This window comes from Echinops telfairi, unplaced genomic scaffold (assembly GCF_000313985.2).
Source record: "Echinops telfairi isolate 266 unplaced genomic scaffold, ASM31398v2 ScPeMD7_7469;HRSCAF=8507_1, whole genome shotgun sequence".
NCBI classification, from domain to species: domain Eukaryota; kingdom Metazoa; phylum Chordata; class Mammalia; order Afrosoricida; family Tenrecidae; genus Echinops; species Echinops telfairi.
Genome location: NW_022111373.1, coordinates 11,280,998 through 11,293,785, shown reverse-complemented (window position 1 = coordinate 11,293,785; position 12,788 = coordinate 11,280,998). Strand labels below are relative to the sequence as shown.

The 12,788-nt window shown below is 39.1% G+C and overlaps 1 protein-coding gene across 1 annotated transcript in view; it reads left to right on the top strand.

Moving 5' to 3' along the window:
* ADAMTS19 (ADAM metallopeptidase with thrombospondin type 1 motif 19) overlaps positions 1 to 12,788 on the top strand; it is a 208,304-nt gene that overhangs the window by 122,468 nt on the left and 73,048 nt on the right. Inside the window, exons 14-15 of the mRNA XM_045285048.1 lie at positions 3,391 to 3,511; positions 10,554 to 10,634. Of these exons, the coding sequence (XP_045140983.1) occupies positions 3,391 to 3,511; positions 10,554 to 10,634 (202 nt within the window). The remainder of the gene's footprint in view (positions 1 to 3,390; positions 3,512 to 10,553; positions 10,635 to 12,788) is intronic.

The window sequence follows — 12,788 nt, the reverse complement described above, 5'->3', positions numbered from 1 at the left end:
GGGATCTTGGGGACCCTTTAAGGAGTTCTTACACTGGGCTGGCTCTTCAAGCTGTATCTCTTTGGGGTGAGAATACCAGGCCCTTCTTAACTTGTTTTGCCATTATTTGGACGCAGGCTGCCATGATGGTTTGTGACTTTATGACTCCAAGCTTGCCTTGGGTTAACCATTTTTGAAGTAGGTCATCACCTTGTTGCTTTCCTAGGAACCAGGAAACGAAGTCATTTTCATAATCAAAGGTATATATGGGCAGGATTCATGGCAACCACAAATGAACTGCTGTTGAGAAAATTCTTACACTTCCAATCTAAAAAATGAGCATGTTGTATATACGGTGGTCACTGACCTATTTTGTGTCACATGCTTTCTTTGAGAATCTGAGGAAATTATATTTTCCTGTCAAAAGAATGCATACCTGAATGCTCACAGAGAGATATTTGTAAACAAGTTATGGATAGCTCAATCCATCACCCAGGAAATCTCATAGATTTCTGATTAGGATCCTGGGAAAAACATGAGGCTAAGTGGGTTTTCCAATTTCAGAGTCTGTTTTGCCAATAGGCTATCCTTTTAAAAACAGAACAGCGGCATCAAGCAATGTGTTCGTATGCTGCTTGAATCTGATGACTATAATTAAATTGTAAAAAATGACTTTTGACTCCTGGTGACTTTGGAATACTTCAATATTCTAGCTTTTTAACTAGAATGCTTCATTCCAGCTTTCAATATGATTCAAAGCATGCCCTATGAGAACCTTCCCCATATCGGGTTTGCCTAGAAAGTTTTGTTTTATCAAAAACTACTTAGCACCAAAAACTGAAAGCTGAATTTTAAACCTGGTGAATGGACTGACGGGAGAAATTGAAAATAAATCAACTTCTACATGAGACGCAATTTAGCTTCAAGCAGTTTCCACCACCAGAAAGGGTGTGAACCTGCATGTTGCCTGCGCGTATCCAGCACACCAGCGACCTTTTAGATACTAGTCACCAGTTAAACCGGGTGGCCTTGTAAAGTTGTTCATGAACTTTTGGATTTATCTGAGCATATTTTGACTTTCCCATAAATTCTTATGACAACTTACCATAAAATATTTGATTTTAACTCATATGGTTATTTATATGAAAATATGTTTAGCATCATTATCAATCAAAACAAAACAAAAAACCCCCATCAGATCATACGATGGGACCATGCTGATTACAATTTTAAGGATTGATGCGTGTCTGTGACATAGTCTGGGAACGCCCCTTTTGATGGAATGCATGATGCTGAAGATGCTTTGAAACAAGCCTGGCAATCTCTCAGAAAATGAAACATAGAACTATAATATGACCCAGCAATTCTGCTTCCAGATATGTCAGATATATATATATATATATCCAGAAGAGTTGGGAACATATACTGGAAAACAAAAACAAAAAAATTCATGAATATTCATAGCAACACCACTCAAAAGAGCCCCAAAGTGGAAATAACTAAAAGAGCCATCAAGAGATGAATGATGACCAAATGTGGTACAAAGAATAGTATCCAACAATAACAAGGAATGAAGTACTGTTACATGGTATGGCGTGGATAGACCTTGAAATCATGATGCAAAGTGAAAGAGGCCAAACACAAAAAGTCACATGGGATCCAAATCTATCGAAATATGCAGAAGAGATAAATCTGTACTGATGGAAAGGGATTCGTGAATTGTTGGGCCCGGGAATAGGAAATTGATGGTTCCACAGAGACAGGGTTTTATTTTCAGATGATGATGATGATTCAGAAGTACAAATTTATGTATCTGTTTTACTCATACTGTTTGTTAAGGAGCCTTGGTGACACAGTGGGTTAAGGTGTTGGGCGGTTAGCCACAAGGTCAGTGGATCAAAGACCAGGGGTTTTGTGGGAGAAAAATGAAGCTGTCTACTCTCTTAAAGATTTATGGAGCAGTACTACTCTGTCCTATAGGGTCAATATGAGTCAGAATCCACTCCTCAAGGCAGTGGGTATTTGCAAAGAAACACAGTGGGTACTGGGGGTTTCCAACTGGGGATTTTGAAACCTCTCTAAACTACGCTTTCTCCCCCTCTTTATTTGTAAGTGAAGAGGAATTATGCTTTGTTGAGAGAGAGACAGAGAAAGAGAGAGAGAGAGAGAGACAGGTGCAACACACACGTGTGCACGTGTGGGTGTGGATGTGGGTGTGTAGTGTCACTTTAAGACCCCCAGTTCTTTCCATGGCTCCGCTAAGTGTCCTCTTCACACACCTTGACTGTATTTCTAGCGCTTCCGGTGGTAGCTGCTTCTTTCAGCCAGATAGTCGCTTTGTTTCTCCCTGAAAGACTTGCTGACTTGTTGATGGGAGTTCTCCAGTACTGCATTTGCTTTGTCAACTTCTTGACCCTGATACGTCCTCCAGGACAATGGAAGGGAAGCGATATTATACATTTCTATGTGCATGTTGTTGTTGTTGCTTTACCTCTCGGGATATCATTCCTACATCTATCTGCATTTTACAAACTGCTAGCGTCCCCCGCCCCAGTAACACCAACAGTAACCACCAAAATATAAACTAGAGTTTTAACTTTTGTTTTCTAAATATTTTTAAAGTTCCACTCAAATAATTGAAACTTGTTACAGTGCATGTATCATCAATCTCTCTTCCTAAACGTTCTTCTTGAAAGGAAAATGTGCAATCCTTGTATTTCTGATTGTGTTGTTATTATATAAAATTGATAAATTCAGCCATTTGTTTGTGCATACCATTGCAAAACTGTTGTGTTTTCAAAGTCTATCCAAGACCAAAAAGAAAAATTATTCAGTAGAAATTAGTCAATTGACTCACTATCAGAAGATTCGTACTAATGAAAATCTTCTGGAGAGCCATCTATTATATCCTCACCTGTTCATAGTCTGTTGGAGCTGGCACCCTCTTTGTCTCTCTTCACTTCCCCTGCTGACGACCGTAATTGGAGATGCAGACTGATTACTGAACGGCAATGAAACTGAGTGGCTGTTCGATGTATCGGACGGTTGATTGACTATTCAGTAGTTTATGTTGGAGTCACGCATATAGTGAAAGACATATAGTCTATATTGAGTAGAGCGAACTTAATGAATCTTATTATATTTAATACAAATGTGATTTCCTGTTCCAGTTATATGAATTTCATTTTTGTCAATAATGTTACTTTTCTTAGCTTAACTTGGATATAGTTCTCAACATAAGAAACATCACTATCCTACTGTTCAGTCATTTTACAGATTATATTACTGGACATGAACTTGTATATATTAATTTACAGCACAGAATATGACAGTTTACTAGGCTATCAGATGATATGTCTTTTTTGTAATGATTAATATGCTTTCTGACGTATATTCTTTGTTTGGTTACAGAAAGTTGGCTGTGATGGTTTATTAGGGTCACTTGCAAGGGAAGATCATTGTGGTGTGTGCAATGGAAACGGGAGGTCATGCAAAATCATTAAGGGAGATTTCAATCATACCAGAGGAGCAGGTAATTTTTTATCATTTTTATCCTCAAAATCTTGGGAGACAGAAATACACTGCACTTGATTTAGAATCGCTGTTCTTCATTCACTGTAGGCTTTCACAATAGGTATTGAATGATATTTTTGTGATGACACACAATACATATGAGATGAGCCAGAAAGTCTAACAAGCTGATTTCCCAATAATGAAAATATGAAGTCATCTGTTGTGCATTTACTAGTTAGAGCAGCAAGGGAATAACCTAATTTGCATTTTCTAACATTACCAGGTTTCTGCAGAACCTCTTCTCCAGTGCAAAGCATGCTGTTTCTCATAAAATAAGATTCGTAGCAGCCTGAGGCTACTCTTGAGAACAGTATTCTTCAGGTTTTCGGTTTTTCAGTGTCTTCATTTTCTTGCTGTTTGAACTATACAGGTAAGAAGATGAAATGCTGGCAGCACCGAGCCTATGGCAAACCTGCACAGTGGACACGTTGCTGCAAAGGAGCAGCAGGAGCTTCACTTGCATTCTCTTTTCATTTACGTTGATATAATAGTAACCGGTAGATGCAAAAATCAGATGCTGTCTGTGTTATAATTATTGTATTATCAGGTAGTATATGTGTGCGTTAGATGAACGTGAACACAGAAAGTGTTGCTGATTTCCAGTAAGCCTGAGAACCTGAGTATAAGACCATTTCTGGGTCATTTTACTTCATTATTGGTAGTGTGTTTTCCTTGTGGATCATTTTAAGCATGCCCCCTCCCCCCCACGCCTCAGCCATCCAATGACCCAGAAATCTCACATTCATCTCTTAACTGAGTATATATTTGTTGAACCACTTTTGTATTTTTTACTCAATTTTATCATTATTAATATACTTTATAATGCATATTTCTATCTTAAGTTCCTCTCTTGTTCAAAAGGTGTATCATAGAACATGAGCCCAAAATAGATATTCGATTTAATAAAAGAAACAAGCTCTTTATGTTTGAATAACTGAAAAACTGAGTTCATTTGAGGTAAAAAGAGTTCTTCAGGAAAGTAAATTAGATACAGCCTTCTATAGTTTAAATGTAACATTTTAGTTAGCCCCAGCAGAACAAGAGATAAGTAAGCCTGAAGTTGTTAAAGCCAAAAAATAACAAAGGCCAAGGGTCACTTGCAGAGAAAAATCTGAATCTCCAAAGCTGTGAAAACGGAGAAAAAGTCCCACAAGTCAAAATCTGCCAGCACTCCTTTAGAAAAGACAGCCTTGTTCTTGGGCTCCCACGCTAAGGAATGTAATGATAATCAGCTTTTCAGCCTTATTATTTTGAGAGATGTTATTATTCTTTAAAAGTTCAAATGAAATCTGAAAGAAGGATATAAAGCAATCCAACTTCTGTAGAATACTCTTCATAATTATTTAATATGCAAGGAAACAGTTTGCTGAAGGATGCAGATGCACAAACAACAATGATATTTTCCTTAAATTACAACAACACGTTATTTTACCACTAACCATAAAAAGTATGATACTGTACTGTTAAATCAGTATTGCATTCCTTTCAGAATATAGTTATTATATATAGTTATCTTCTGGTTTCTCCCCTAAGCCCTCTGTATTCTTATTGTACTGAAAATCTACTTTGTTCTTATGCTTGTTTTAGGTAAGTTATATTTTCATGGCATTTGCTACTTAGAAATTGTTTGAGGTAACTGAAATATTAGGAATATCAGCGACTATTAGCACCACCTCCTTCTGAGTCTCACACCTCACACTAGTCTCTTCCTGCTCAAAACCACAAGTGTTGGGTTTCTCGTTACTGCTGTTAAGTACTGTCTCATCAATTCTCATGCCACGGATAGTGACCATGCGCACAACAGAACAAAACACTGCCTGGTCAGGAAAGACCAGCCCCTGGAGAAGGGCATCATGCTTGGTAAAATGGAGATGGATTGACACAGTGCCTGCAGTGATGGGCTCAGGTATAAAGCAAGTGTGAGGAGCAAGTAGTGTTTTGTTCTTGCATGCAGAGGGTCGCTATGGGTCAGAACTAACTCAGTGGCACTTAAGAACAACAACAACTTAGAATTGAGCTTAAATATGACTTTTAAAATATTTTTCATATTTCATAAGCAGCCTCTCTGTCCACCGCCATGACCAGTTGATAATGTTTGCTCATGGCCTTCCGACTATCTTGTAATTCAGTTAGAAAAAATACCAAGACTGTTCTCTAAGGCAAGCATGGCCCAGAGACTAGAAAGTCAAAACGGTGTGAAGGCATTTATTACAAGATGAACTTGCAGGGGCCGCATCCCACGAGCAGCCTTGCCTCCGCGGCAGCCTGCGAGGGAGACATGCCATAGACAGAGGGCTTGTGCTCACAAGTCAACAGCTTTCGTTTGGTTGTCATCTGTGTCAATGTTCGGTATGTGTCTCATAGGGGAAGGTTTGTAGTGTGGATGCTTTGTGCAGCCTTATAGTTCTATGAGCTCTTTCCTGGCTCCCTTTTTCAGCGAGTGCATGCACCTCAGTGGATCAAGTTGGAGTCTGAAGATTAAAAATGGAAATCTTTAGCAAGGGTGTCTGGGATACTTAGCATAGCCAATTGAACATGTGTACAACTCCTTTATTCTTAGTTCAAATCTCAAGTTAGTGCTGGAGCCACTATTTTAGGTCACTTAGTGTTCTTGTGAATGTGTGTTAAACGAGTTCAATCCAATCTTTTCACAGGGGAAAGTTTGTGATCAGAAAGACAACTAAGTTATAGACTGTCTAAGATTCTTGGGTTAGTTACCAATGTCAATTGTCTATCCTTTGCTTATTCGTGTCTGCTATGTTCACCTCTGGACATTGCTTTGCAGCCTGTGGTTTCTTCCTATATCGCCTGCTTCCTTAATTAACTTAATTTTATAGCCATTATTTCCTCTGTCTACTACCTCCAACAATGACTTTTTATTCACATACAATGTTGGATCTGTAACTGTCAGTTAATTAGTAATACAACATCACATGCTTCTAGACTTTCATATAATAAAGTCCTTTAGGGTCCATAGTTCTATCATGGCTTCAGGAATGTTGTGTTCATTACTCTGGAGACAATTTCATTCCTATGGTTTATGAGCTTTCTAGTCTTTCTGGAGAGAGTTGTAGACTATTTGATATAATTAGCCGTATCCCCTGTGTATCTTGCATGAACAGCACCCATGTAGACACATGTGGCTGTTCTCAGCCCCTTTGCTTAATTTAGAAATTGCTTAACCATTTTTGCTGGCACTAGAAAATAGGCATAAAAGATTGTGTGAATCACTTCATTTTCTTGACACATTTGTCACATATTTTCAATATAACCTACCTAGGCAAGATTTTCTCTTTTAAAAGAAATGAAAAGTAAATTGTATATCTCAGCATTTGTGGGGATTGAAAATTGTTTATCAATACGCAATAAAAAAATGAGCATGTGCTACAATGACTTCTCTAAAAATACAGGGGCGCTTATATAGAGAAATTTATAGCAAGGAAATACGTCACTAAGCTATAGAAGTGGGAACGTCCAGTTAGTCTCCAGAAGGGTTCCACGTACCTAGGTGGGTCAGATGTTAAGCTGGAGGTTTCTTCTGACTTGAGTAGCTTCAGGGGCTGATGAACCCAAGATTGGCAGAAAAATCACAAAATTCTACAGAAAGGCTAGAAACAGATGAATCCTAGGTCAGTAGGTCAGGCTTGTATCTAGAGAAGAAAGTGCATTCAAGGTCAATAGGTAAGATGGCTCCCAGAATCGGCAGGTAATATGGTAGGCCATTGGCCCAAGCGTAATGGTCGAGGAGCTACATGAAGGATCTAAACCCTGAAAAAAAAAAGCAAACAGGCATTTCCACATAGTCCAGGTGTATATAAAGTAGGCCACACCCTTCAGGAAACTGCCTTCCAATTGCATCAGGGCTATGACTTGAGCAAAGGAGTTGCATTCCACCCTCCTCTTATAACAATTGGCTGCTCCCAGCAGATCCAGGTATGAATTTGATTAAACTGCCTTATATCATATCCTGGGGATTACTAAGCCTTAACTGTCAAACCACTGAGAATTCTGGACCAGTCAATTGGACACAAAACCTAACTACCACTGGGCCTAAAGTGTTATTCTTCGCATAAAATGATGATGATGCTCATAACAGTAACACTGAGTGATCACAAGGAGCGATCAAGACCAGATAGATCAAAGTTCAAAGCTTGGATCTGTCTTGACAATACAGTCTTGAAAAGGTTTGTCTCTCTCTCTTTTCATATTCTTGTCTATCGGGTTAAAATTGTAATATCTACCTTGTATTTTACCATGTAGAAAAACTATAATAGCAATTTTCAATAGATGGCATTCATCATTATTCCTATCATGAAGATGATGGTAATGTTTAGCATTTTTAGATGGTTTTCGTTTTCTAAAACTGAAACCTCTGGTTAGATGATAGGATTGTTTTCTGTGCAAAACAAAATGTTCAAAATTAGGATCAAATTTATTGAGATTAATGTCACTGGCATCATGTTTCATTTTATAAATTAGACAGTGGTCACTTATCCACAGCTTAAAAAAAATTAAATAAATTTTTAAATAAATTTATCCCTCAATTTTGTCAAAAGGCCCCAGCTGTTGACTTTCTCTTTTCAAATTATTTTTGCTTAATTGTTTCTGGACACCTTTTTTATTTAAACACAGTGATAATACCTGCCTCAGAGCCATACCAGTAGAACAAATATTCAAGAATTGCTCTAGAAATAAGTATGACTTCTCCACTGCCGTTGACCCATTTCCAACTCAGAGAACCGCGTATAGAGTTTCCCAGGCTGCAAATATTTATGGAAGCAGACAGCTGCACCTTTCTCCCAGGGATCAACTGGTGGTTTTGAATTGTCAACCTTGAGGTCAGCAGCCCAAGACTTGCTCAACAGAGCCGTCAGAATTGCTGTCTATGAACTTAGATATAACCATTGCACTAATACAGAAAATACTTCAGAATTTATGAGTTCAAACTCATTCGGGATCGTGTACACATTCCTTCCACGTGTTTCTATCTGAAACTTAACATCTTCTCTAAACACTTTGCCAGATTCATTTGCAGAGAGATAAACAGTAACCTGCTGTGAAATTGACTGGACTTACTTTAACCCTGCCCTTTGCTATCTCTGCAGTTTTTCACAGTTGCCCGGACACTTTCCTTCTTGAAGTAGTCTAATCCATAGGAACCCACTGTACCAAAATAGACCCCTTCTCTCCTGGGTGGTGATTAACCCCTCTCTCTTTTCTTTCCTGGTTTATTTTCAACCCCTCTCCCATTATTGTCTTGAAGGAGCTCCAGGGACACTGTGAGGTATGCATTGGGCTGCAATGATTCAAACCCGTCAGTTCTCTGTGAGAGAAAAATAGGCATATGTGTGTAAAGATTTGCCTTCTTGGAAATCCTGGGTAGGGCCTGTCCCTATGAGAAGGCATACACCTGGGGGTAGTGATTTGGTTGGGGTCTGGTTATTATTGACTAGGGCCATCTCCCATGCCGAGTCCATGACTTCTCCCCTTCTCCATCTTTTCTTTGTAGTCCTGTGGATTAAACTACAGCAGCTGCAAGAATGTGTCCCGAAAGTACCTTGGTAGACCCTCTCAGGTGTTCTAGGTGTTCGAGAATTCTGGACACTTTTTATTACTAGTAGATACTGTTCCATTAAATACAAATCACAAGGCTGAACTTACTAAATAGTGATTAGAGCTGGTGCTGGTGTTTTCCAGTGTGACTAATGCATACATCCAAATGTTTGTGACAAAAATAGCAGTGAACCTTATGGGAAGGGGGACTAAGGAAGAGAGCAGGAAAGAAGGATTGCTGAAATATTCGGATTCATACCAACATTCTTTCATATGTAATTACCATATCATTTGTATATTACCACATTAAGCATAATTTTGGCAGTTTTGTTTAACCCACCTATGTATGAGTTATTTATATTTTGTATATCCAATTAGAATATATGCTTATTGAGAATAGAGACCACCTTACCTTACATATTTGTACAAATGGGCACTAAATATTTGTTTTGTTTTCATTGCTGTGTGTACTGTTCATGTCTCAGAAATATAGTCTTTTTATGCTTGGTGTATTCCGGATGGTTAAATTGAATAAGCATGGTTACAAATGATTCTAAATCCAGTCACTGCCACCAGGGGGGAGCGTATGCTACCTTTTGGTATAGACCAAATAAGTGTGAAAACTTTCAGAAATGTTTAAAAATTAAGAAAAAAAGAGGCAACCCTAGAATTATTTTTTAAAACAGAAATAAGGCTTTTATTGGGCATATAGATCCAGACATCAGTGCTCAGAATCATATTAAACATATCTTAATATGATTTTTAAACTGAACCAAAGGTAGCCTTTCAAGCGCACTATCCCTACTCTGTACGAGTCGCTTTTAGCATGCTTCCGTATCACTACACCTGAGCATCGCATTTCCCTTCAAGGACTGCGTTTTTCACCCTAGCCTGAGAAGCAGCTATTTGCATCCTTCTCCTAGCTGGCACTCTGGGAGGTGACACCTGATTGCTTTGTGAGGTCTTGCAGTTGCTTGTCTCCAGCTCCAATTGCAAAGCCTTTGTTAATCTCTTGTGCTTCATCCTTCCTGTCAGATACAGAACCACTCCAGGACATGATCGGGGCCAGCTGTGGCCTCGCTGCTGCTTTCCCTCGTCTGCACTTCCAAGGAGTTCCCGCAGCAGAGTCATACGTTATTTGCTTCAGGGTAGACTTTGTTCACTGTTTTGAGCTGGCTGTCCCATTATACGTTTTTCTCTGTTCTTCATGTACCAGTGAATTGCATAACATGGAAAATAGAATTGCCTGTATGCCCTTGATTGTACTCTGGACCCCGAATCTTTCCAAGAAGCTGCTCCGTTTGGAAGCAGGACAGCCTTACGCATATTTTCTTCCCATAGGAAGTGACATAGGGCAAAAAGCAAAACTAAACCAAAAAAAGGAAGAGGCAAGTCAACCTTATTGAGAACTCAAGATGTTTATGTATTTGTGTTCTTGTTTCTTCCAGGCTACGTAGAAGTGCTCGTGATACCTGCGGGAGCCAGAAGAATCAACGTGGTGGAAGAAAAGCCGGCGCACAGCTATCTAGGTAACCTCTCTTCCAGACCGCGCTCCTCGGACTCCCTGCCCAGAGAGTCCTGGGAAGAAGAGGGAGTCGATCTGTTTCTAGTTACATGTTTGGGTTTCCCAGGAAGTGCCTCATGTCATATCAAGTCGGGATTGATTTCCTTCTCTCCCAGGGACTGCCCAGGACCAAAAGCAATCTGGTTGTCTGTATAGTTTTCAAGGGTTACAAATTGCTTCCACATGTTAAATACATTAAAAAAGGATTTGGATAGATTGTGTTTCATATACATACACATACATATATTAATTTTGTGGGTAAATATAAGACATTCACGAAAATAGAAAATGGTTCTATTAGAAGTAGGACATTTTGAGCGATTGTTTTTGTCCCTTTCCCACATACTGAAATGACGGGAATTTTTTTTTCACGCGAAAGGATCTTGCAGTGGAGCGTCGTATGTGCTGGAAATCTTAACCTTGATGCCTTTGGCTCAGGGAGATTTTGGGTGCTTGTGCGTAAGTGTTGGACTGCTAGCCACATAGTCTGTGGTACGTGCGAGCCAGCTGCTCCTTGAGAGAAAGCTTATGCTCTTTGCTCAAGTAAAGATTTACACTGGACATTTTATAACCTCTTAAACCCTATAAAGGGTTGCTATGAGTCTGAATGGACTTCATAGCAGTCGATGGGGTGTGCGGTTTGAGATCCCGTTAGTCATCATCCGTTCGAAAACGATTTGTCTTCGCTATGTTAATGAAACGGTAACAGAAGAGTGTCCTCAGTCAGTCTCTTAGGAGGTAGACTAGGGATGGAGCCCAAGCGGAGCTGGAGGAAAGACTGCGACCAGCACCCGAAGATCAGCCTGAAACAGATGCTCAAGAAGAGGGCCTTCCTTCAGGGCAGAGAGAGCGAACACATCTTCCCTGGGTCTGGCAGCCTGGCTCACACTGCTCGCATTGTAAACTGTCAAAGGAAGCTCAATGTCAACGTCATTCACTTGTAATATTTCTGAGACAGCAGCACGCGGTAATTACCTAAGGCTGACCTACGCTCTTGTCTCACTTTAGGGGAACTCACCTGACAAGAGAGGATTTTTTAATATTTTTATACTGCACCTACAAAGGAGCAGTATAATGTATCATAGTTTTAGCATTTTAATTAGGTCAATTCATGATTGCTAAATATATAAAAGAAAATATCGACTTGTCCAAAGATGCATTCATTATTCATTGAAATTATAATGTAAGCTATGTGAAATGACACATTATGTGTATATTATTTTTAAAGAAAGCCATTTCCCTGTTTTCTTTTTTAGAAAATGAATGTTCTCATTTTTCTTCAATAAACAAAATGTCTAAATAGAGAAATTTCTACTTACAAAATTCCTAAATAACCGAACTTTCCATGATTGTTTCTACTCTACAACATGGAGAAAGAGCTACAGTAAGACTGTATTGTTTTTTCATCAGGATGTGCCTTTACAAAGTAAGAATGCAGAAGGAGAAATCCACAGCTGTATCACACACTCATTAATTTGTCGTTATACACACACACACACACACACACACACACACACACACAGATATCTTTATAACCTAATATAGTGTTTAAATCCATGTAAGCACAAGTAGATCCACACAGATATCTAAATTCAGATTGATGCTCTTACATCCAGTTTTTGGAAAAACTAGATTACTTGTTGAGATTTCAACAATTTATTCGGCAACAGACAATTGGCTATTTTATCTACAAATACATTATTTTTGCCCCAAACTAGAGGGGGACATGGATGTTTCAAATGGAATTTTCACAAATTCTACAAAATAGACTCTACGTCTTTAGACTGCCTCACTTCCTTACTTCGCAGTCCCCTCAACCAATCCACTTATGTTTTCTGTCTCCTTTCTCAAGGGTAGCAAATGTCCTCTGTGGTGAAACACCAATGGTCATATGTTCCTTGGCTTATAAACAGCATTCAAAACTAATGACCTCTCCTGAGATCACTGCACACTTTCTTCTTTTATATCCGAGGACTCCTACTTCATTGGATACCCCTTGCTGGTCTCTTTTGCTGGATCCTCAACTTCTGTATCATCTTCAAATGTTCCTATATTGCAGTACTCCGTTCCAGACACAACTCTCTCCTCTGCTATCCCATGTCTTCGAAGGACTTACCAG